The 26,578-nt window shown below is 38.7% G+C and overlaps 2 protein-coding genes across 2 annotated transcripts in view; one reads left to right on the plus strand and one right to left on the minus strand.

Moving 5' to 3' along the window:
* LOC113611003 (short transient receptor potential channel 5) overlaps nucleotides 1-26,578 on the minus strand; it is an 80,606-nt gene that overhangs the window by 24,797 nt on the left and 29,231 nt on the right. The gene's annotated exons all lie outside the window — the stretch shown is intronic.
* Nucleotides 1,819-19,354, plus strand: TRPC5OS (TRPC5 opposite strand). Its single transcript, XM_027089557.1, has 3 exons — nucleotides 1,819-3,599; nucleotides 11,841-11,939; nucleotides 17,036-19,354. Exon 3 carries the CDS (start codon nucleotides 17,347-17,349, stop codon nucleotides 17,671-17,673), a length of 327 nt encoding a protein of 108 aa, XP_026945358.1. The 5' UTR covers nucleotides 1,819-3,599; nucleotides 11,841-11,939; nucleotides 17,036-17,346; the 3' UTR covers nucleotides 17,674-19,354.

The following is a 26,578-nucleotide window of genomic DNA, read 5'->3' on the forward strand; positions in this document are numbered from 1 at the left end:
TGCCTAAAATCATAAGTACACAGACACCCCAAAACACACCACCAGACGTGGACCTGCCCACCAGAAAGACAAGATCCAGCCTCATCCACCAGGACACAGGCACTAGTCCCCTCCACCAGAAAGCCTACACAACCCACTGAACCAACCTTAGCCACTGGGGACAGACACCAAAAACAACAGGAATTACGAACCTGCAGCCTGCAAAAAGGAGACCCCAAACGCAGTAAGATAAGCAAAATGAGAAGACAGAAAAACACACAGCAGATGAAGGAGCAAGATAAAAACCCATCAGACCTAACAAATGAAGAGGAAATAGGCAGTCTACCTGAAAAAGAATTCAGAATAATGATAGTAAAGGTGATCCAAAATCTTGGAAACAGAATAGAGAAAATGCAAGAAACATTTAACAAGGACCTAGAAGAACTAAAGATGAAACAAACAATGAAGAACAACACAATAAATGAAATGAAAAATACTCTAGATGGGATCAGTAGCAGAATAACTGAGGCAGAAGAACGGATAAGTGACCTGGAAGATAAAATAGTGGAAATAACTACTGCAGAGAAGAATAAAGAAAAAAGAATGAAAAGAACTGAGGACAGTCTCAGAGACCTCTGGGACAACATTAAATGCCCCAACATTCGAATTATGGGGGTTCCAGAAGAAGAAGAGAAAAAGAAAGGGACTGAGAAAATATTTGAAGAGATTATAGATGAAAACTTCCCTAATATGGGAAAGGAAATAGTTAATCAAGTCCAGGAAGCACAGAGAGTCCCATACAGGATAAATCCAAGAAGAAATACGCCAAGACACATATTAATCAAACTCAAAAATTAAATACAAAGAAAACATATTAAAAGCAGCAAGGGAAAAACAACAAATAACACACAAGGGAATCCCCATAAGGTTAACAGCTGATCTTTCAGCAGAAACTCTGCAAGCCAGAAGGGACTGGCAGGACATATTGAAAGTGATGAAGGAAAACAACGTGCAACCAAGATTACTCTACCCAGCAAGGATCTCATTCAGATTTGATGGAGAAATTAAAACCTTTACAGACAAGCAAAAGCTGTGAGAGTTCAGCACCACCAAACCAGCTTTACAACAACTGCTAAAGGAACTTCTCTAGGCAAGAAACACAAGGAGAAGGAAAAGACCTACAATAACAAACCCAAAACAATTAAGAAAATGGGAATAGGAACATACATATCGATAATTACCTTAAATGTAAATGGATTAAATGCTCCCACCAAAAGACACAGATTGGCTGAATGGATACAAAAACAAGACCCATATATTTGCTGTCTACAAGAGACCCACTTCAGACCTAGAGACACATACAGACTGAAAGTAAGGGGATGGAAAAAGATATTTCATGCAAATGGAAACCAAAAGAAAGCTGGAGTAGCAACTCTCATATCAGACAAAATAGGCTTTAAAGACTATTAGAAGAGACAAAGAAGGAAACTACATAATGATCAAGGGATCGATCCAAGAAGAAGATATAACAATTGTAAATATTTATGGACCCCATATAGGGGCACCTCAATACATAAGGCAAATACTAACAGCCATAAAAGGGGAAATCGACAGTAACACATTCACAGTAGGGGACTTTAACACCCTACTTTCACCAATGGACAGATCATCCAAAATGAAAATAAATAAGGAAACACAAGCTTTAAATGATACATTAAACATGTATATGTATAACTGATTCACTTTGTTATACAGCAGAAACTAATACACCATTGTAAAGCAATTATACTCCAATAAAGATGTAAAAAAATAAAGACTCCAAGAAAGTATAATTGGGAAATAAATGCATAATAAATGTCAGTTAAAAGTAATGAATTATAAAAATAAAAAGCAAGGAAAAAAAACCTAGTTATTCAGAAGCCAGGTAGGGGCTAAATCCACTTCAGTTTTAGTCAGAAACTGGCTGAGGTAGAATCCAGGGCCTAAGCATTTTAAAGCCTAGTTATTCAGAAGCCAGGTAGAGCCTAAATGTAAAGTTTTAGTCAGAAACTAACTGAGGTGCAAATTAGGGCCTAAGTATTTTAAAGCCTAGTTTTTTAGAAGCAAGGTAGGGCCTAAATATAGTTAAGTTTTAGAAACTTACTGGGGTACAAATCAGGGCCTATGCTTATTAGAACCTAGTCAGATCCAAGTTAAGTTTTAGCCAGAGTTTTGTCAAGTTATAGCCAGGGCCTAAACCCATTTAAAACTTAGCCAGCATGGTTAAAATCTGTTCAGAGTATGTTTAGGACTAGCCATGGCCTAAGCCTAGCTTATGTTTAGTCAGAGCCGTTAGGGCCTAAATCCACCTAAGCTTTAGTCAGAAACAGCTGAGGTAGAATCCAGAGCCTAAGCATTTTAAAGCCTAGTCAGAGCTGAGTTAAGGCTTAGCCAGAGTCTTTTTAAAATACAGCCAGGCCCTAAACCCAGTTAAGGTAACCAACATGGTGAAGATCGCCTCAGAGTATGTTAAGGACTAGCCATGGCCCAAACCTAGTTTACGTGTAGTCAGAGCCCAGTTAGGGCCTAAATCTACTTAAATATTCGTCAGAAACTAGTCAGGGGTAGAATCCAGGGCCTAAGCATGTTAGAGCCTAGTCAGAGCCGAGTTAAGTTTTAGCCAGAGTCTTGTCAAGCTATAGCCAAGGCCTAAGCTTACTTAAGGCTTATTCATCCTAGTTAAAGTTTAGCCAGTCCAGTTAAGGTCTAATCAGGCATAAGCTTAGTTAAGTCCTAGTCACAGCCTATTTAGCCTACTCAGGGACTAAGCCTAGTTTACATCTATTCAGAGACTATTTAAGGCCTAGCTGGGACCTAAGTCTAGAGGAGGCATAATCAGAGTCTCATTTAAGGTGTAGCAAGGGCCTGAGCCTTTTTAAAGCCTATTTAGCCCAGTTAAGTCCCATAAGGGGCTAAACTTAGTTATGTCCTAGTTAGAGTGTAATTACAGCTTAACCAGGGGTAAGCCTAGCTAATGCCTAGTCAGAGTATAGCTGAGGCTAAGCCAGGGCCTAAGTCTAGTTAAGGCCTAGTCTTCCCAGTTAAGGCCTATTCAGGCCCTTGACTTTGTTAAGGGCTAATCGAGACTTAGGGTAACCAACTCTTTCCAATTTGCCCAAGATTTTCCATATTTAGTGCTGAAAGTGCTAGGCCCTGGAAAATCCTTTGGTCCCTGGCAAACCAGATTGGTTGGTCACTCTAGTCAAGACTTTTTAAAGAAAACTTTTCTTTGCCTTGGAGTTTATAGTTTATAAAGCATTATTTCAACAGTATTTGATTATTGCAGCATCCATTTGAGATAGGTGTCATCATCATCCCCATTATATAGACGAATAAACTCAGGTTTAGAGAGAATAAGTGCCTTCCTCAATGGCATATAGTGAATAAGTATCAGAGGTAGAGTTTATGTTTGAATTCACAAGCCATGCTCCTATTTTTTAAACTAAACAGGCATCTCCCCATAATTAAACATTGTCTAAATCAGAAAAGTAATACTTGCTTAAGAAATTATCATCATCCTATTTTCAGATCAGGAAAGTGAGTCACAGTGAGTCACAGTGAGCTTAAGCGACCTGCCCAAGGTAAGAAAACTTTTAAACTTGAACCCAGTTACTCTGCCTCCAAACCTCATATTTTTCCCCTTAAAAATAACCTCTTTTCTTCATCCTTCCTACTTCCCCAGTGTCAAATACTCCAGCACATGCCTGTGTGGCCGAGGTTGTATGTTTTCATGTTTCAGTGATGCTTGTGTCCATTTATTATCTGAAGTCCATCAAGCATTTGGTAAACTATGCTTGAGTGGATGCTTCTGTTTTCAGTCTGAGGTTTCTATATTGATGGTTGCTGTTTCATTAGGGGTTGTTTGTTGAGCCTGGAAGCAAAGCCGACTTGGTAGTAGGGTCAAGCCTCAACCTCTTGATTTGCTGTGATCAAAGGAAAAGGGCACTGAAGACAAACTTGATCTACTTAGTAATTCTTGGAAGGGTTATGGGATACATACATCCCTGTCATAATGACATTCTGGGGACCAGGGAAAGAGACCAGGCCTCCCTCGCTGGTACCGTGTATTCACCTGCCAGAAGGCACTGAGGACTTGGCTTGCCTTTTCCTGGCTGTGCCATTTCTGTTGCCTCCTGTGAGCTTACCAGGGGTGACAGGCATCTCTGTTAAAAAGCCTGTATGTAAATATAGCTGTATCTTCCACTATGTTATCCTGAGGACAAAATAGTTGCCACCCCTGCAGAATGTAGCAGCTTCTGGATTGGATGCCAATGGTAGCAGTATGCCAAGCATGAAGTATCCTGTTTCTCTCCTGCCAAGTAAACACCAGCTTCCTCTTCAGTGGTACATTTAAAGGGACAGTCTGCACTCTTCTTGTGCGGCAACGGCAGCGGGGGAGAGCTTTCGCCATGGGCAGTCAGCGGCTTAGATGGTGGCGCAGTGGAAGCGGCCACCCGGATGCACCTTCCGTGGCAGATGCCATCTTAGACTGTAATTTCCCCCTTTGTGCGGTTAAGTTGCTTTGGAGAACTATTTGGTTTAGTGTGGAATGCAAGAGGAAGGCAGAGCTGGTTAGGAAGAAACAAATGATTTATTCCACTGAGCAGCTGGTATAGTCAAATGTTGCTTTCTTTCTTGGAGAGAGCACCATTTGGAAATGGAATCATTTTCTCTGACATTCACATGGCTATTCCCCACATAAACTCAGGTCTTTAGATAACTTCACGTGTTTGTATTCCCATGAGCAGGTGCAACACATTCAGCTTCAAGGCACTGGGTTAATGGCAGAAGCAAGGCGTGTCTCTGTCCTAACAAAAAATCTGGAAGGCCTTTCCTCAAGGACTGCGGGCTTTGCAGTAGAATGTTGGCAGCTCTGGGAAGAATGCACAGAACTAGGTTCCAGGTTCTACCACATTCCAGCTGTGTGATTTTGGGTAGATCTTTTTGCCTTTCTAGATGTTAATTTTCCTAAATGTAGAATGGAGGTAATAAACTCTGGGTTGCCCTACCCATGTTATGTGGTAATTGTGAAGATCAGATGAGATACAATGTGAAAACACTAAAGTATAAAACACTATAAAAAATGTAAGGAGTTATTAGTCCTGTTATTCGTTCAACAAATATTTATTGAGTACCTACTACATGCCAGACACTCTTCTTACACTTGAACAAAATAGAGATCACTGCTTTCATGGAGCTTACCTTCTAGAGAGGGGAGACATAAAATAAATAATAATCATAATAAACAAGTAAACCATATAATATGTACATAAGGTGATAAGTTCCAAGAAAATTGAAAAAGTAGAGCAGAATAAGGAAGCCTAGGAGTGCCAGGTTGGGAGGGGGAGGTTCAATTTTTGAAACTGTGCTAAGTGTAGCTCTCATTGAAAAGGTGAGATGTAAGAAAGGGTTTGAAGTTGGTGAGGGATTTAGCCATCCAGATATCTGAGTAAAGAACATTCCGGGCAGAAGGAATTGTCAGTGCAAAGCACCTAAAGAGGAAATGTACCTGTTGAGTTTGGGGAATGACAGAGGCCAGGGTGGCTGGAATGGACGGAGGGAGAGAGAAGTAGAAGATGAAGTTGCAGATTATATCACGGGGTGCCATGTAGGCCGTTATAAGGATCTAGGTTTTACTCTGAAGGAAATGCAGAGACAGTACAGGAGGAGTGACATGATCTGACTCACAGTCTAAAGGGATCACTCTGGCTGTTGTATTGAGAAGAGACTGGAGTGAGGCAAAGAGAATCCTGTTAGGAGGCTGTTGAAATAATCAAAGTGACAGGTGGATGATGGTGGCTCACAATGACAGGTTGTTAGATTTTGGATATATTCTGAAGGCAAAGCCAACAGGGTATCCTGGTGGATTGGGTGTGGATTGTGGGAAAAAGAAAAGAGTCAAAGATAAACTCAAGCTTGTATAGCCTGAGTAGTTAGAAGGACAGAGTTGCTATCTCCTTCAGATGGAGAAGGCTATAGGTGGAGTAGGTTTTGGAGGGAAGACCAAGGACCCAGTTTTGGAAATACTGAGTTTTAGATATCAGAAATCATTGTGAAGGCACTTAGATACACAAGTATGAGATTCTGGAGAAGGGTCTGAGCTAGCTAAATAAATTTGGGATTCATTGGTAGATAGGTGTTATTTACAGCCTGTATGAAATCATCAAGGAAGCGACTGTAGACCAAAAAGAAGAGGACTTGGAGAGTGGTCATGTCAGATGCTGCCTGTAGGACAAGCAAGATGAGAACTGGGAATTAACCACTGAATTTAGTAGTGTGGAAGTCACTGGCAACTTTGACAAGCAAGGGTAGTTAGGTGGAGTGGCCATTATATTTAATTAAACGTATGTTTGGGCTTCCCTGGTGGCACAGTGGTTGAGAGTCTGCCTGCCGATGCAGGGGACGCAGGTTCGTGCCCCGGTCCAGGAGGACCCACACGCCGCAGAGCGGCTGGGCCCGTGAGCCATGGCCGCTGAGCCTGCGTGTCCGGAGCCTGTGCTCCGCAACGCGAGAGGCCACAACAGTGAGAGGCCAAAAATGGAGAAGTTTGAAAACAGGAGACCAAGTACTCTTGTCTTATTTTTAATTTTCATAGGTCAGCATATGGTCTTAAGGTGATTTGAATGTTCGTTTAGGTTTTTGGTATCTTTTCTTTTTACTAGAACGTTCTAACTGTAGGTACACTCTGAGAACAATAGTATTGAGGGATGAGGGCAATGAAATGGTTATCCTCAAGGGGGCCTGTGGCCTACAATCCACTTGGTAAGCCACCCACCACAGCTGTATTGTGTTCTTGTTGACATCTTAACACTGCTTCATATTCTGCTGGTGATTTGGAACTCCCCAGAGCATCACTAGGCAGACCACAGTGTAAGGGAGAGCACAGAGGGCTGAGAGGCTGAAGAATCAGATTCTTACTCTTGCTCTGCTACTAACCAGATATGTAATCTTGGCACATCTCTTACCCTCTTTGGTTCTTCACTTCCTCAGCTGTAAAATAGGGATAATCCTTGCTGTGCGGGATTGTTATGGGATTAAATAAGTTAATGTATGTGAGGGTACTTGAGGATATAATTAGCAGAAGGAGGAAGCTATGAAACACTGGAATGAGCTACCAAGGGAGGTTATGGAATCTTATTTTGAGACCATTGAAAACAGAAGCAGTTTTCTTTTGGTGGATAAGCAGTAAGTACATTTGCAGGCAGAAGGAAGAAATGTATGACTTCTGATCTTCTTTCCAGGTGGTAAAATAAATGAACTGGGTCTCTCCTGGCAAGCTGGCATTTGCCACGGAAACCGAGAGGAGGCCACTACTGGTGCTTTGTCTTGCTCTTGTCAAATTTCTGAGAGGTATTCTTGAAGCTCAGTACTAAATCTGGGCTAGGATGGTAAGGGATACAAAGTATACAATGGTATTTGTATGATGCTTCCTTTCTTACCCAAATGATTCACATAGGAAGAGCTGAGAATCTGGGCTGGTTCAGGTGAAGCCTTTCTAGACACGAGGTCATGGCCTTCATTATCTTGCCAGTTACTTTCCAGGTACGGTTGATCCTTGAACAGTTCACTTATATGCGGATTTTTTCAATAGTATTATAAACACTACAGAACTACATGGGCTATGGTTGGTTGAATCGCCATATGTGGAGGAACCACGGATGTGGAGGGCCACCTGTAAGTTATAGGTGGATTAACCCCCGTGTTGTTCAAGGGTCAACGGGGGATGTTTCCAAGGAATAGCTAGTTAATGCTTTGAAAGATTCATTGCCATAATACCAAGTGGAGGGCCTTCTCCATGCAGCTTGCAATGTGTGGGAGGAATAACCAATGGGCAGCCTGAAGTGTAGTCAGTTTTCACCTGCCAGAGCTCAGAGCCAGAGTGAGCAAGGGCTTCAAAGGGGAGAGTGAAGTAGGCCAGGAAGATCCACTAATCCTCAAGGAGTCCCTACGTGACTGGTCTTACGTCTTCCGAAAGGGTTATGTGTGAATTAGAGCCACAAGACAGTCTTGCTCCCTCACATCTTTATCCAAGTGTATAGTCATGTTGGTTCTAACTATGAGATGACATATCTCTGGTACTTCCTTCCAGTTTCTGTAATGCCTGCAGTTGTCTCACCCTGACTGCCCCCTCCACCTTCCAGGGATCACTAGTCAGTACCCAGGATGCACCACACACTGTCTCCTGGATCCCAGAATTTTCTCCAGAACAATTATATTAGCTAGCATTTATGAAGAACTTATTATATACCAGGCACCATTCTAAACTCGTTGCATGTGTTAACTCACGTAATTCTCACAACTTTTATTATCTTCGTTTTACAGATGAGGAAACTGAGGCAGAGTAGTTTAGCAAAGTCTAGTTAGTAAGTGAAAAATTTATAATTCAAATATAGATCTGTTTGACACAGATCCTACTATTACAACCACTAGCATCATTTTACCGTGTCTCCCAAAGAAAATATACAAACAAACAAAAACAATTTTCTTTTTCCCTCTCAGAAAGCTGAGGGAAGACTCGGGAATAAAATCCCTTTTCCTTTTACCTCGAAGTTTTGTTTTTATTTCCCTTATATTAGACCTCACCTTCTGCACTGGTAATATTTAAAAGCCAAGAATCTTTCTGGAAGCATTACAGCTCTTTTCAGGCTCTCTGGGAGCCTGTGGGTTTCTCATAATAGCCGAGATTCAGGGACAAGCCGGTGCAGAGTCCCACCAAGTCAGGATGGGGTTGCTGTCCTCATGTTTGAAGACTGAGGAAACTATTTGTCTGTCTAGGAAAATAACCAAGAGATATATTTTCAAAAGTGGCTGTTTTTCTCCAGTGACGAAGTTGTTTTTCCGAAGGGTAAGCAAGAATCTGTGATTCTCTCTGCAGCAGTGAGCAACTTTGGAGGAGGAAGAAAGTAATTCAGTAGAATCTGGTCTAAATTGACCATAAGGACATTTCCTACCCTCCATTTTTTCAGTTTCTGTTTTGAATTTTTCATATATTTTCAAGAAGGGGCCATGTTTAGCTCTTCAGCCACACAATTCTTTCCTTTCTTTCTTGATAAATTAAATATGGTTCATGGGGATTTTAAATGTCAGATCCTATAACAGGCAAATGCCTTATTGCACACAGTTTAAAAAAATTTTTTTTAACGTAAAGGATGGTAGCTTTTATTTTTCTTTAAAAAAAAAAGAGTTTAAAGGGTGGATCCTGTTGCTTTGTTCATTGTAGCCCCTCAGAGAGCTCCTGCTATGTCAAAATTATAAAATTTGCCCTTTGGGAACAAGGCCCTCTTGATGTTTCCTCAGGGGTGGGGAGGGCAATGAGAAGTAGCGTCTGGGGGGTGTTTTTATTTTATTTATTTATTTAATATCTTTATTGTAGTATAATTACTTTACAGTATTGTTGGGGGTGTTTTAAAAAAAAGCTGTGTTGAATGCATGTATCCAAATGGTACTGCAGCATTAGAAATGGGAGCATTGTTAAAAAATTTACTGTTTGTAAATAGGAAGCTGGCACCTATACTCACCAAAGGCACATTTTAATCTCTCCCATATAACTGCCTCTCTTCCCGTTGGATATGAACTAATTTACCTTGCCTGATGCGGAGAAACTTATCAACTATAAACATAGACCCAGAGGATTTGGATTCCTTTGCTCCTTTTCCACCCTACTGTTAGACACTTATTGCCAGTTTGCCAGCTACGAGCATCACAAAATAGCAGGGTAGGACTGTCTGCTAAAAGAAAACTGGTGGCTTTTGATTAGTTGTGCTGACAAAAATGTTATAAGAGTGAGATTAATAAAAGTCTACGGGGTTAAAGATTCTAGTTATCAGATAGACAGCATGGCCTCTGCCCCAGCCGTCTTTCTGAGCTACTTATAAGATGTGGCTTATCTCATCTTCTGTCAATTTACAACTGCATCCAGCTACAAGGGTCTCTTGCTTTACTTAGCTCTGCCATGAAGTAGGCCAAGGACCCTTCTCTGTACCTTCAGACTTCATTCCATTTCCATTCTGTGATGACCAGCTTGCTGAACCCTGACAAGGCTCTCATCACTGTCTTGCTGTCCTTACTGGTTTTATAGGAAGGAAACCCAAAATTAAAAAAAGAACAATTTTTTGAGCTACAGCATACATAAGGTGAAATACATCAATTTTGAGGGTACAGCTGAATGCTTTAAAAAAAAACATACGTAATTATATTGACAGAATATTTCCAGCATCCCAGAAGGCTTCCTCACATTTCTTCCCAGTCAGTAACCACCCGCCCCCCACAAGAGGTAACTACTACATTCACCTTTGTTCTACAGATACATTTGCCTGATCTTAAATTTCATATAAATGGAATTATATGGTATGTACTTTTAGGCATCTGGTTTCTTTCAACATTCTCGTACGTGTATTTTTGTGGACATTTGTAATCTTTTATTTTATATACTTAGGAGTAGCATGACAAGGCCATTCAATAGAGGTATGTTTAGTTTTAGTAGATACTGCCTAACAGTTCCAAGGAAGTTGTACCAGTTAACACTTTCACCAATAATGTATGAGAGTTCCAGTTGCTCCATGTTCTTCTCAGTGCTTGGTATTGTCAGTTTTTTTTCTGTTTTTTCAATTTTAGCTATTCTGGTGGGGTTTTGTGTGTAATTTGCATTTTCCTCATGAGCAATAATGATGAAACTCTATTCATATGTTTGTAGGCCACTTGAAAGTTCTCATCTGTGAAGTGCTATTCGATTCTTTGTTCTATTTTTAAAAATTGGACTGTTTTTTTTCTTATTGATTTGAAGGAGTTTAAAATATATGTATATATTAGATACAAGTCCTTTGTTAAATATATGTATTGTGAATATTTTCTCCCAATCTGTAGTTGGCCTTTTCACCCTCTTAAGGTGTCTTTTGATAAATTGAAGCTCTTAATTTTAATGAAATCCAATTTATCAATCTTTTTTCATAGTTAATGCTTTTGTGTTGAATAAGAAATCTTTAACTACTGAAGGTCATGAAGATATTTGCCAATGGTTTGATTTAGAAGATTTACTGTTTTACCTTTCATGTTTAGGTCTATGGTCCATTTCAAATTATTATCATTATTATTATTATTATATCCAGTGTGAGGTAAGCGTCATGGTTCCACTGATTTATTTGTTTGTTCTTGTGTCAGTACCATGCTGTTGTATAACTGTAGCTGCATAGCTAGCCTTGATATCTGGTAGTATATGTCCTCCAATTTTGTTCTTCCTTAAGATGTTTTGGCTATACTAAGCCCTTTATATATCCTTATACATTTTAGAATCACTTTGCCTAAAATGCCCTTTGGGGATGGTTTTGAGCTTATTAATTCATTAGCCTCCCCTTGTCTTCTCAACTTCAAAATTGTTTGAGGGAGAGACCAGTAGTGTATTTGTGGCAGTCTCCCTCCCTCTAGTGAGAATTTGTCTCCAAAGTACCGCGAGGCTTGGGAGACTTCACTCAGACTTTTCCACGCATGTGCTAGGCTAGAACTCAGCTAACTTCAGGTGAGGAAAATTAGCCCTGCATTTCAGGCTTCTCAAATTTCCAATCCATTATGCTAGCCTCAACCTTTACGCAGATTTCTCATTTTCCTCAGTAGACTCCCTCTGCCTTGGTGCCAAACCTCATCTTCAACTTGTGCCCAGAATTAGCAAATGTCTCAGTGAAGAAAAAAAGTCTGTGATTATCAGCATTCTTACGAAAGACTCTTCACTCTCTGAAATTTTAGTTCATCTTGTCCTTGTTTCCACAGATCGCACATAATCTTTAAAACCTATTAATTTTGTAGTTGATCATTTTGTTGTTGTTTTTTAGTTGTGACAGGAGCATTCACATCCCATTTGAAAGCGAAAGTCCAGTAAACATTTGATAGGCATAACCTTGACCCTCTCATCCATCTTGGCTCTATCACAGGTGAGTAGTTTATGAGTGGGCCAATTCAGTAGGTCAGGGGAAGGGCAGGTAAAATGGACACAACATTCCTGTCACAGATGATGGAGATTGCTGAGGGGACTGAGCTGGCTCTCTCCATCCCTCTGCTTTGGGACTCACAGTCAACTTGGAATTCAGCCAGTTTCCAGGGATGGGAAATGAGATTAACATTTTGAGTTCTATTCCTGCTTAGAATGCGATGTCAGCTCTGGCCTGAATGAGGCAAATTTTCCTCCTATAGGCACCTGAATTTGTGCCCTCTGGCACAGGACTTTAGGAATCATACCTGGGCTGACTTCCAATTCTGTGTCTTCACTTACCATGTGGCGGTGGGCAATTTATTTAATTTCTCTGTTCCTCAGTTTTTTCATCTGTAATGTCACAGGGTTATCAAGTAGATTAAATGTTCTAATATTAAAAAAGAAAGTACCCGAAGTGTAATAGATCTTCAGTAAATGTGAACATTTATTAGAATACTTAGGCCATGTCATCTCATCTGATATATAGTTTTTAAGGCTGGGGATCATGCTTGGTCACCTTTTGGGGGTGAGTAAAATTTACATACAGCGGGATGCACAAATATTAAGAGTACCATTCAGTGAGTTTTGAAAAATGCGTAATCTTGTATAAACCATCACCTCAGAAAGTTCTCTTAGCCTCTTCCAGTCAGTTTCCACTCCCCTAGATGCAATTGCTATTTGGATTTTTCCACCGTAGATCATTTTGCATTTTCTAGAATTACATATGAATAGAATCGTACAATATATATTCTTTTGTGTCTGGCTTCTTTCATTAAGTACAATGTTTTTGATATCCATCCATGTTGTTATCCCTATCAGTAGTGGCTTTCTTTTTATTGCTGATTAGTATCATATTGTATGAATATATCACAGTTTGTTTATCCATTCTCCTTTTGATTGACATCTGGGCTCTTTCCACTTTTTTTGGCTATTATGCATGAAGCTGCTATAACCATTCTTATAAAAATCTTTCTGTGAGCTTTCATTTCTCTTGGGTAAATGCCTCAGAGTAGAATTGCCGGGACTGGATAGGTGCTTGCCTGGTTTTATAAGAAACTGCCAGACGTTTTCAAAGAGGTTGTATCATTTTATACTCCCATAAGCATGTGTGAGAATTCTGGTTCCTCTACCTCTTTGTCAACCTTTGATGTTGTCAGTCTTTAATTTTAACCAGTCCAGTGAGTGTATTGTGGTATCTCATTGTGATGTTAATTTGCATTTCCCTGATGACTAATGATATTGAATATGTTTTCATGTGTTTATTAGCTATTTATTTTTCTTCCTTTGTGAAATGTTTGTTCAACTCTTTTGCCCATTTTTAATTGGTTTGTTTGTCTTTTTATTATTGAGTTGTAGGAGCTCTTTATATATTCTGGTTACAAGTTCTTTGTCAGATATATTTTTTGTGAGTATTTTCTCTGTCTGTGCATTGCCTGCTCATTTTATTAACCATGTGTTTTGATGAATTGTTTTATCTTTGTACCCCCTGCTATCCATGAATATTTTGTTTTTGTTTTTTTTGTGTGTGTGTGTGGTACGCGGGCCTCTCACTGTTGTGGCCTCTCCCGTTGCGGAGCACAGGCTCTGGACGCGCAGGCTCAGCGGCCATGGCTCACGGGCCTAGCTGCTCCGAGGCATGTGGGATCTTCCCGGACCGGGACACGAACCCATGTCCCCTGCATCGGCAGGCGGACTCTCAACCACTGCGCCACCAGGAAAGCCCTATGCATGAATATTTGACACGATAATATTTACTGAATGAAAGAGTTAAAAGTTGTTCCTCCCTCCCTTCTTTCTTTCCTTTCTTTCTTTAACAATACTTACCAGTTACCTACTATGCAGCAGCCTTTCTTCTATGCCTTGGATATACCGCAGAAAACAAAACAGACATGCTTCCTAATCTCATGGAACTTCATTTTAGTCTATATGTATGTGGGGTGGGGTGACAGACAGAAAAACAAATGAATAAACAAGAAAATATGAGGTGATCATAGGTGCTATAATGTAAAAATGCGCTGTATGCAAAACGAGAAAGGGATGATTAAGAGGCTTTTTCAGGTTGGAGGGTCTGAAATCTGAGGAGATGATATTTAAGCTGAGACCAGAATGACAAGAAGCCATTTTTTTTTCTGGGGGAAAGGGATTCTAGGCAGAAGGAGCAGCTAATAAAAGGGTCCTTAAGGTGAGTTGGGGCTAGGTGCAAACTATCCAAAATACACCTTTAAGCAAACAACTTAGGTTCAGGGTTTGGTTGCTTTGGAAATTATCGTAACTGGAATAAGCTGATGCTATACTCTTACTATTTCCTAGCACTGCAGTACTCGCTAATTTCTCAACACCCTCCCTGCCCTCGCCCCATCCCCAGCTCCTAGGTTCCAAGATGCTTTGAAGATAGGAATTGTGGATTAGCTAACACAGTGGTCAACAGGGTTAAGGCTAGGTCAGGAATGTTTTTTTTCCCATCAAAGGTGACCAAGAGATAGAAAAAATAAACCAAGGGTTGCATAAATAATAGATAACTACATTTGTCTTTATAAGATAGCAACATATGAAGTGTTCTACCTCTCCGCTTTTTACATTTAGATTGTGTCTTGTAAAACTCTGTAAATACATCTATTTGATTAATGGACTATAATTTGTTTCTAAATTTTGGCCAGCTTAGGGAGAGATGGAAGAAAAGATGATGGGAAGGGGTAGTGTAAGATGGAGATACAGAGAGAATGGAATAGAATGAAACACATAGGTGAATAAATGGAGGTGTATTGACAAAGAAGATTAATAACAGAGTCCTAGAGGGAGGTAGAGAAGCTGAGAAAAGAAACTGGGTGAAAGGGAAGCCAGAAGTTAAATAGGTTTTGTGTGAGTATGTTCCTATTACCCTCTTGTGCCCTTGGGCTGTGGGCACTGTAGTAGTTTATTGCTTCCTTTGAAAAGTTTGATGGTGCTCATCTCTACTACTATTTAACACACACCTTACTTCTGTGTCTTTCTTCTGATGAGCTGATTCATGCTCTACATTAATGCCAAATTCCTCTCGTGATTTTTTACCATTATTTCCTTCCACTAGATTGCTTTTTCTCTAATCAAAAACAGAGATCCTGTGAGTTAATGAACTGCCATGCATCTAGTACTGATTCTCCCATATTTCAGATGGAAGTTGCCTCCAGCCAAAATCATGCCTTCTGGTTATTATGGTTAGGACCCTTATCATCAGGGCAAACCCCATGTCTACTGTCAGGATTTTGGGCGAAAAAAAAAAAGTGAGGTTCTGATAGGACTTATGCTAGGTGAAGATAGTATATAACTGAGTGGGTCAAACCATACCCTGTGGAAACTAGCAAGCTCCATGTGAAAATCACAGACCATCTGGCGGATGATTTGCTCTACTCCAGTAAAGGCCTAAGGAGTACAAGTCGCTGTGGTGAAGCTTGTGGCTTGCTGGGCCCCACTCTGGTCAGAACTGCTGGAAACAGGGCAAAGATAGATTTGGCAGTATCCTAAAAGAAGGAGGTGGATGGTTGCTTCCTAGTACTCTCCACTGGGAAAAACTTGACTGAGGCTGGAGAGAGGAAACCAGCTCAATTTGCAGGACTGCTAGCTAGAAATTTAATGTGTATATATGCCCAAGAAAACAACTGGCCAAAAGAACATAGCTACACTAATCAGCTGTGGACTTGAGATATATATTCTAATAAATAGAAAATTACAGGATTACAGAATTACAGAAAATTACAGAAATTTACTGCAGGAAAAAACAATCTGGTGAAGGGAGATATGAAAAGAAATCAATGAAAGAAATTTAGCAATTCATGTAGGACATGTACGAGCTCATCAGAATGGAAAGACAGAATAATCTATTTAGAATAAGAGAGGAGACAGTCTTGACCCCCGCCAAAACTAATACAGACTCTGCAGTCTTGGGAACTCCAAGTCTCAACTCAGGTCCCTTTTCAGTTCAATTTAAGGTTGCAGATTGGGCATGTGAAAGCTCAGGGCATGTGGACATGAATATTCTAGGTAAGCAGAGGGGAAAGAGTGGACAAAAAAAACTATGAATCAAAGAAATGAGTAAGCAATATGAGCTATGTTGAATTACTAAAATCTTGAAGCCTCAACAAACTCATTTTTAAGGGGAATGGGGGATGGTAAACCAGACAAATGTGATAGGCAGATTATATTGGGCCATTCTCTAGATTTTTAAACAAGGAATATTACCTTAAAGAGGTATAAACTTAGGAATAGGGCTTGTAGAGCACTCAGACATACAGATGAGAATAGTATGACCATGGCTTTAGACAAATTTAGGAGAAATAGCTGCTAGATATGGAATATTGGCAGTGATAGGAAATGACCAAAGAACTAATTTTATAACAGAAGTTATATAAAATTTGGGAAAAGACAGAGAATGTGGGACTTTCATTTACCATAAATTCCCCAGACTGCAGGGGCAATCGGAAACTTTAATGAATGAATTATTAAAAACACAGAAAGAACTTAGCAGCACCAGATATAAATGGAAATGAGGCAAAGGTACTAATAAAACAGGATTAATTGAAAGACTCTGAGTATATGTATCCTCCTCAATAGAGATGTTCAAGAAAGATAGACAAACTACCTATGCTCACTTTGTTCTCAAATCCCATAAGAGGTAAAGACCATGAGAAGTGTAAAGGGGACTATGAGTAGTAGAGCCTCATAAGGCCATCAAAAAACGAGGAGTAGGGCTTCCCTGGTGGCGCAGTGGTTGAGAGTCCACCTGCCGATGCAGGGGATGCGGGTTCGTGCCCCGGTCCCGGAGGATCCCACATGCCGTGGAGCGGCTGGGCCTGTGAGCCATGGCCACTGAGCCTGCGCGTCCGGAGCCTGTGCTCCGCAACGGGAGAGGCCACAACAGTGAGAGGCCCGCGTACTGAAAAAAAAAAAAAAAAGAAAGAAAAAAAAAAGAAAAAAACGAGCAATAGCTAGGGGTACATTTTCAACGTTATCCTATAGCCAGAAACTGTATGATGGAGAAAGGCTCAAGGATACTAACTTTATATTTCTCTTTTCTATTATTAGATCTGCTTTTCTGTTTTCTCTTGGCTGTGGCAATCTGTCTGATGGTCATTATAATAGCAGTTCACTACCAACACAAACAAGAGAACCACATGTAAATTTTGTGGAAGGTTCACCAAATTTATCAAAAGGTACTGTAGGACCACTGGCCTCATTCTGTACTTGATCATCATCATCATCATCATATCAACAGCCTCATTTCTCAACCAAACCAACCACAGGACCATTGCCAGCTCCATAGGATCCATTGTCACCAAGAGCCCATTTACTACAACTTTTAGTAATATTTTATCTACTGAGGAAAGCACAGAGGAATGGAGTCTGTGTCAACCCCTGTACTAGTTGGTGGACTTGTTGATTGTGTAGCCCAGTTAGTTAGAATAGCTGAAGAGCTTCTACGGTTGATTTCACAAGAACCAGTTCCTTGTGAAGAGCAAGATGACAGAGCAGAACAGATAGAAACAGATGCACCTCTTTCCGAGGAAGCTTCACTACCAGACCTTGCTGATCTCCCAGACTTAGAATCGATACTTACACAAAGAGAAGACGGAGACTTAACCTTTGATACAGATCAACCTATGTTAGACACAGAATTATATGAAGAAGCACTCTCTAGTATTAACAATGACTTAAGTAGCTAAAACCTCATTTGCCTCCACCAGCATGTGAAAACTGATCATTTCTCTGTGTCAAATATATTCTAATTTTTCGGGATGTTAGCAATAACAGTTTTTCTCCAAGTTTTGCCCAGGTTCATTACTAATCTATTATAGAACAAGCACTATTTGATTGGCTTCTGGCAGAGGCTGGTCTCTTTTCTTCTTTGTATTTATTTATACGAAAAGCTCTGACTTTAGCAGTAGGGTTCTTTCTTTACCTGTACTTGTTCTCCTGTTAGGATTCCTGATAATAGGAGCAAACACTAGCAAAGAAAAGAAACTCCTTACCTAACAATAGAGTGAAGACCTGATGAACTCTATCACATCTTGAGACCCAATTTCACCATTCTACAATGAGTGGAAACTAAAAGGGGAATATCCTCCAGGATGGCAGTATAGTGAATACAGTCACATTAATAGGACAATATTGGGGCACTTTTACTTGAAAAGATAGAACTACTTACTAGGCCTTTCGGACAGAATGTGTCAGCCAAAGGATGCTGTAGTAGACTGGGGGAAATAATTCTAAAAATCAGCCATCTACCAGATAATAAAACTGCAGAAAGCTTTACAGATAACTTTTGCCTGGGAGAAACCTTTGAAAAAGCTGAGGCCAGGAAGTTCCAATACAGGACTGTTCCCTCAAATGCTGACCCATATCACAACTACTCTGCAACATTGTTGCTCAAATGGAAATGGCAAGTTACACCAAATAACAACTGGAGAGAAGTACTAGTACTAGAAGGGCTAGACAAAGCCCTAACAAGGACTATTTGCCTATGGAAAAGTCAAACACTTATGGCATAGGCTTAGAGATGATGGTCCACAAGTAGAAGCAGATAAAGTACACCTTCTTGGGTATAACTACATTTATAAAGAATAGCTGATAGGCTTATTATAAGGGAAACTGCTTCAACCTTGACAGAAATCTTTACTACTGAGAAATGGGAGCAATAATGATTTTAAACAAAATGTGGACTGGTTATACCCACAGTAATTCTACAGCTACCAGAGGGGGGAAATGCAATAGTTGGAAGACCCCCATATCAAAACAGAGAGGGACTAAATACACATTCAGGAAATTCACTGATCATACTAATTGCATGCCATAGGGTACCCTTACTTCCATTTGGAAGAATAGCTACCTTTCATACAAGCCTGTGGACATTACGGTCCTTCTTCCTAGAGAATGGCCTTTGCATCTTACAATATGGGCAACAACTAGGTAAAGACATAGAAGTATACCATTAGACAAAGTGATATATGAAAATTGTGAAGAAATGACATGTAGAAGTCAATCCACATTCGTGGGAAACCAGATTATACCAATTTACATAGAGTCCTAAAGTATATTATAGTCAAAGGGATTAAAAAGACTTTTAATACAGATGGATTCAGAGCTAACCAACATGACAGATGCTGCATCTAATACTAAGTGAGCTCTGCATACACAGATTATTAGCTACCTTTAAAAGTAAATGGGGAAAATTATAGACTGTATAACCAGGTCTTATTTGGATGAGCAGTAGCAGGAGAAACATAAGTCAGTTTTGCCACTGAATTTCAGGATAAGTTTATTTAACAAATTTAAGAAAGAGATAGCTAATAGCCAAGGCATGGAAGCAACCTAAATGTCCATCGACAGATGAATGAATAAAGAAGATGTGGTGGGAGGGGGATGAGGGAGGGAAGGACTGGGAGTTTGGGATTAGTATATGTAAACTATTACATATAGGATGGATAAACAACAAGGTCCTACTGTATAGCACAGGGAACAGAGAAGTATATTCAGTATCTTGTAATGACCTGTAATGAAAAAGAATATATATGTATTACTGAATCAGTTTGCTTTACACCAGAAACTAACACAACATTGTAAAGCAACTATACTTTAATAAAAGTTAAAAAAAGATTGCTGTATCGAGAAAAGCTACAGACTCCTTTTTTTACTTTTTTTTACACAGACTCTTAAATTTTTTTTAATTGAAATATAGTTGCTGTACAATATTATATGTTACAGGTATACAATATAGTGATTCCCAATTTTTAAAGGTTATACTCCATTTATAGATATTATAAAATATTGGCTATATTCCCTGTGCTGTACAATATATCCTTGTAGCTTATTTTACACCTAATGGTTTATACCTCTTACTCTTCTACCTATCTTGCCCCTTCCCTCTTCCATCTCCCCACTGGTAACCACTCTATATCTGTGAGTCTGCTTCTGTTTTTTTATATTCACTAGTTTGTTGTATTTTTAGAGACCATTTTGAAAATCAGAAGAACTTATGGAGCTACTGAAAAATATTAGTATGAGAAAGTTTCACAGTACACTGCTACGTGGGAAGATTGATAGAGTAGGTGAGGATCCAGGAGACTTAGAGGGGTGAACAAAGACACAAAGAGTAGAAATAAAAGTTATATTACAAGCAACTACTGTGGATAATTACAAGCCATACCAGACAGCAGATTGAGGGACTTTACTGCTGCAATAACTGGACAAACTGAGCCTTACTTGCCCAGGGTAGGCCACTCTATACACTATGTCCAAAGTGGTAAATAATAGATGCAGTGCAAAGGAACTATGCCGATTAACCTAAATAGAGCAGTGGGAAAACAAGAAGTAACCATTTATCCCACCATTCCAATAGGAGCAGTTTTATAAGGAAAAATAGTGATTAGAGTTAAATAAGGAAATCTATATATGTAGCAACCAAGGAGAAGAATAACAGAGTACCTGGATAAAAGTTAAAAGATAGAATCTATGCTTTAATTAAAGGTTTAGAAACAGTCAGGGAAGATATACACTCTCCACTAGAAATTTGGACTTCAGGAAATAGGGCTATAACTTTGTGTCAAAATGAAACTCAAGGCATAAATACTTGTGCAAGATCAGGAAACATATCCAAGGAGAGAACATCAATCTGCTATGAATTCTATTTGATGAGCAATTTAACTGTAAATGGAAAGATCTGGTACACCTCAAATAAGATGGATACTGAAGGGTAGCTATTCTTCCAAGTAGAACTCTAGAATATGGACTTCATAACAATTCCACAACAGATTAGTGAGCCTGTTAAAATTGTTAGTAGTAATGAGAGAACACAATCAACCATACTTACTCAAGCAAGTCATCAAAATACATCAAAAGAAATCTGTGAGACTACTCCAGACATTGAAACAAGATAAAGCTTGAACCAGCCTATAAAACACGTAATAGTCAACATGGTCCTTAGGTGTCAAACGGGAAGGTGCTACAACAGTGTAATATGTGGAACTATCTAGCCTCTTGGCTAGATGGGTTCACCTGGAAAGATTATACTATAATGGCACCTTGGGATTAGATAAAATATATTGCAATGTTTGCTTTGATTGTGTGATTATATGTTTTTGAATTGTTAAGATTGTTACCTTGCTCCAAGCAATGGATTGTTGTATTAAGTATGTTTGCTCTTACAGAACAGAATTAAAAGTAAAGTTAATAGTGATAAGAAATAAGTGCAGGAAGTAAGAACATACTTAGGAATAAGAGCTAGTAGGGAAGGTATTTTTAGGAGAGAGAAGAAAAGTAACAAGTCGTCAACAGTTATGCAGTTTATGGTGGAAAACCATGGTATAGAGTTAGTTCCTAATCGCATTTATGAACCAAGCCTTGTTTTTGTCATACGCAAATTAGACAACCCTAAGTTGTTAATATTGATAGAAATAATTGGTTGGCAATTGACACAGGTCATGCACTTAAAAGCCCAGTTAGAGGAAGATGGATTAACTAACTTGGCAGTCCACTGATTGGATACCTCTGATTGGAATCCTGTGTCTCCCCTCCAGTCCTTTATCCAAACTTTTCTGGATCTTCCTGAGAACAACACCAAAGTCAATTCTTGTATGGCATGGAGGGATAGAGAGGGGGATAGGCTCACCATTCGAAGACAAATTTAAGGTGTGAAAACTAAGGGAGATAGGCTGGTAGATTGCAGTGAATTAGGAAGCATCTAATTCATCCCTGTGTGCTTTGGCTAAATGTGTGGGAAGTTGTAACTACATAAGTTGCATTCTTTTTTTATATTTTATTTTTTTTAGTTGTATTCTTATGTATGATGATTACTGCTAGTTATTAGATTATAACTGAATATAGTCCTTATTAGCTATTGGTCCATACCATTTTATTGTTACGTGTTTTAACAAATTTTAACTAATAAACTTTCATTCACAAATCAAAGAACTTGGGGTCATCTTAAATTACCTGGTGGTGAATTTGGAGGCTACCAAACCAGCATAAAAGAACTCCTCTCAACAGAAGGTGGAATATACTCAGAGAAAGTATTATACCAGTAATCTGAAGTTCTTCTGGCTTTGTCAGATAGATAGTCTTAACACATCTCTGAAATATAGTTCTTTCCTGTTTGTCAAATGATAGTTATAACTTTTTTGCCTACCTTCAATGGTAATAAGGAACACACAAAATGATATAGTTTTCAAAGACTTTGGTTGATATATCTGACAATGGGAAAGAATACACGAAATCAGAACTTTTTAGGAATAGCTGAAAAATGTCTATATGAAAATACCTGAAAATCTATGTGACATGTAAGGATTATCCAACAGTTTTATACCTGTTTTCTAAGAGATTAGAGCTTCCTTATTTTACTCGATGTCGAACTTATAGTTGGAATCAGTTTTTGTTTCATTCTTTTGAGCTTTTTTTCCCCCACCAAGTTAACTTCTTCTTGGGAGCCTACTCAGTTCTTCTAGGAATAGTAATGAGGGAAAAACAACAATGAAAAAGCCACCTTTCAAGAAATAGTGAATTATATTCCACTTAAGGCTAAGATTTTGTTCCTGAGGAAGTTATGTAACTCTGCACATTATAACCCACTATTATCCAACTAGATTTATTTTTTACAGCAAAGCTGACTATTGTGTTCTTGTATTGACAGCCATATCTTAATAGACTAGTGGTATTTACCCATTTCACCTAGGGTATACGTCTTATTTTTTTCAAGGACCCTACCCCTCATTTAAAACTTGTTTTTCTTCTGACTATGTAATCCTTAGCTCACAAACCAACCAACCAACCAACCAAAAAACCCTAAAAAAAGAAGAAAAAATAAGCTTTGGTTCCTGAAGTTATTTGGGAGCTATTTGTATTGACAGATACAACTATCCATGGGTCTCAAGTGTCACATGTCTTCAGGGTAATAAAGAGTCTTTGAAGGTGATCTCCATTTATACCTCTGAAGAATGAAACTGCATTTTAGCAAGGTAAGGAAAACCACTGAACTCTTTACCCCTTGTCACAATTTCATCTTAAAGACCCTAGTAAAATGCTGAAAGCATCTCAAGAGGTATTTTTTAATTTAACACAAGTATTCATGTAAAGTAGACTAGGGAGTCACAGGTAGGAAACACAACTTCAGTGTTTCAGATTCCTTTAATCAAAGATGCCATTAACAAAATCTGTTGTTGAAAACACATAAATACACATGCCTCTAGATGATAAATTCTGGCAATACTAATCATTTTTAAATAGTTTTATTCTTACTTAAACTTGGGGAAACATTGGCTTTTCTTGAAACCATTATCTTCTAAATTTTTAATATTGGCAACTCCTAACTTCCAGTTTTGGAAAATCAGTTGTGTTGCAGCTCATTTTATAGAGAAAAATATTTTGTTTTTTTGAATAAAGCTTTTTAGCTCAAGGTTTAAGAGACGTAGAGACATATTGTCTGTTTGCAACTTTTGATGTGAGCAGGCTTATCTTTGGGTACTTTCACCTGATGAAGGAGTCTCTAATGTTCCTCCCTTATAATATCTCCACCTGTTGAGAAAATTTCGCTTTGTACTGGGAATTTCTGCCCTGTTGGAATCACAGCAAGCTTTGAAAGAAGACTGAACAGGGTGTCAGCAGACATGACACTAGAAAGTGGAGAAGTGGTGTATCTGCTTTTTCCTGCTCTGAGTATAGACACTGAGAAGAAACCTATCTATTCTTGAAGATAGACCCCCATGGTCCAACTGGAATCAAGCATGTAATCAAGTATGAAAAAGAAGACAAAATTTCTGTTTTTGCTTAGTTGTCCCATTCCCATCTACAGGTTGTTTCTCCTTTGAATAATTCTGGTCCTGGGAGATAATTCTTGTCTAGCCTTCTTAAGGGCCTGAAGGTCATCTAGAAAAGTCTAGACACCTTTAAGAAAGTGTCTCCAATTTTTTAGGGGCTCGTAACATGCAACCCTCAAATTGAATGTGTTCCACCAGACCCTGGAGTGTGACTCACTTAAGATGTAAATATATTTTTCTTGATGAGTAAGCACACATAAAGTATATGCCTTCAAGGAATCTGAGGAATTTTATCTAACGTAGCAAAGCTGAGTTCATTTGCTATAGATATAATAGAAGGATAAAGTTAGTTTTCATTTGTTTATTTGTGTCCATCACATTCTACAAAAGGAGTTTGTATGATGAGAATTGATGATCAATGCTCGTGACCTTTTTTATGCTTGTGGCCTTAAGCACTGTGTGTATGTTTCACTTTTTTAATGGCTAGATTATGGATATTTATTGAAAAAACTTATCAGTCTGCTTCCTTAGATCAAGAGCTTCTGAGAATGAAGTGCTCAGTGATACCTGAATTATTAGAACCTCAGTAACTCACAGGACTCTGCTTCTTATCCAAACACACTAAACTTGAAACAACAAAAACACCCCTAAAATAAGGACATTGCTGATTTGTTCAAGGTGAGAGTATTCAGTCTTAAACTTGACATGTGGATTTGAATAGAGAAAATTAGAGACTATACTCATTTGAGACTCAATGGAACCACAGATTTAAAAAATCTATAATTCACAGGTTGGGAAGGATTACAGAGTTCTTTAGCAGAAATGAAGTTACAATTCAGAAGAGAAACTAAACTAAAATTTATCTGTGGTCATTGTTAAGATTAGTTGTCTAGGTCCATCCACCTCACTACAAATAACCCAATTTCTTTTCTTTTTATGGCTGGGTAATATTCCATTGTATATATGTACCACATCTTCTTTATCCATTCATCTGTCGATGGACACTTAGGTTGCTTCCATATCCTGGCTATTGTAAATAGAGCTAATGAACATTGTGGTACATGACTCTTTTTGAATTATGGTTTTCTCAGGGTATATGCCCAGTAGTGGGATTGCTGGGTCGTACGGTAGTTCTATTTTTAGTTTCTTAAGGAACCTCTGTACTGTTCCTACAGACTGTCATACAGAGTGAAGTAAGTCAGAAAAATAAATACCGTATGCTAACACATATATATGGAATTTAAAAAAAAAGGTTCTGAAGAACCTAAGGGCAGGACAGGAATAAAGATGCAGACATAGAGAATGGACTTGAGGACACAGGGAGGGGGAAGGGTAAGCTGGGACGAAGTTAGAGTGGCATGGACTTATATATACTACCAAATGTAAAACAGATAGCTAGTGGGAAGCAGCCGCATAGCACAGGGAGATCAGCTAGGTGCTTTGTGACCACCTAAAGGGGTGGGATAGGGAGGGTGGGAGGGAGACGCAAGAGGGAGGAGATTTGGTGATATAGGTATATGTATAGCTGATTCACTTTGTTATAAAGCAGAAACTAACACATCATTGTAAAGCAATTACACTCCAATAAAGATGTTAAACAAATAATAAAGTATATTAATAATCACCAACAACAAAAAAACCAAAAAACAAGAACAACAAAAAGATAACTTGTCTTAGGAAATGTGGAGCTAAATATGTAAATTCTAAAATAATTCTGAAGTCTCTGGCCATGGGACTAAACTTTGGGCCATATTTGAGTTTATGTGACTCTATGAGGGTATATTATTTTTCATGAAATCATTGACATTGAAGTTGACAGTCACTCATTATCCTTGCTGCATTTGCTGCAAACCTGGAGTTGAAGTTTGATGTGGTCTGACTGAAACAGTTCAGTCTGTCAAATTCCAAAGTTCTCATTGATTTGATTCACAATGATGAGTGAGTACCACCAGACCTAAAATTGTTGATCTCTGCATAAATACAGTGCTTTTTGGATTACCTTTGTATTACTGCTGAATATCCATAATTTTAATAGCTAAAAGATGCTACTTTGCCAGTGTTATGGATTGAAACTAATGTGGTCTGCAAAATATGAAACTCTAATTGTATGGGCTCATTATTGAAAGAAAAAGTAGACACCCCAAAACTTGCCCGTCTTCAAAAAAATGACTCCTAGTGGTCATGATTGCACAACATGAATGTACTTAATGGCACTGAACTGTATATTTTAAAAATGGTTAAAATGGTAAATTTTGTGTTATGTATAGTTTACCACAATAAAACAAATGATCCTTTCCACTTTAATGTACACAGCAAATAGACTCTGAGACCAACTTTGGAATCTCTGATGTTTAATTGAGAGAGCAAAAGGAAATATAAACCTTTGCCACATTCAGGTTGGTCTAATGATAGATAAGAAATATATCACATGAACATATAGAAACATGGAGATATTCTGTAATAACAGTAATAAGAGAAATTATGAAATAAGGAACATGGAGGACAAAATTTTAGAAAAGTAAAAGGGCTAAAACATGAGGGAAAAAATGATGAGAAGCTTAATGAGGGCTGGAGGGCAGTGAATGTAGAACCCAAGGATGACTCCATGGTCATATGCTAAGCAGATCCCCAGGAGAGTGAGGAAGTCATCACAATGGTTTCCAAATGGAGCAGAAACTGAAACTGGCAAATGATGATTATAGGAGCAGAAGGGATCAAGTGATAAAGTAACTGGTAGATGATCTACCAATGCAAAATTGATGAAATATTGTAATGAAACTGTTTGCAAATAAATACTTTGTCAGTTTTCAGGGGGATGAGGCCC

Source organism: Aethalodelphis obliquidens, unplaced genomic scaffold, assembly GCF_003676395.1.
Source record: "Aethalodelphis obliquidens isolate GAN/ISIS:26980383/991018 unplaced genomic scaffold, ASM367639v1 scaffold66, whole genome shotgun sequence".
NCBI classification, from domain to species: domain Eukaryota; kingdom Metazoa; phylum Chordata; class Mammalia; order Artiodactyla; family Delphinidae; genus Aethalodelphis; species Aethalodelphis obliquidens.

Coding starts and splice junctions, on each gene's coding strand:
- TRPC5OS (XM_027089557.1), top strand. CDS start 17,347: ATGGAGTCTGTGTCAACCCCTGTACTAGTTGGTGGACTTGTTGATTGT.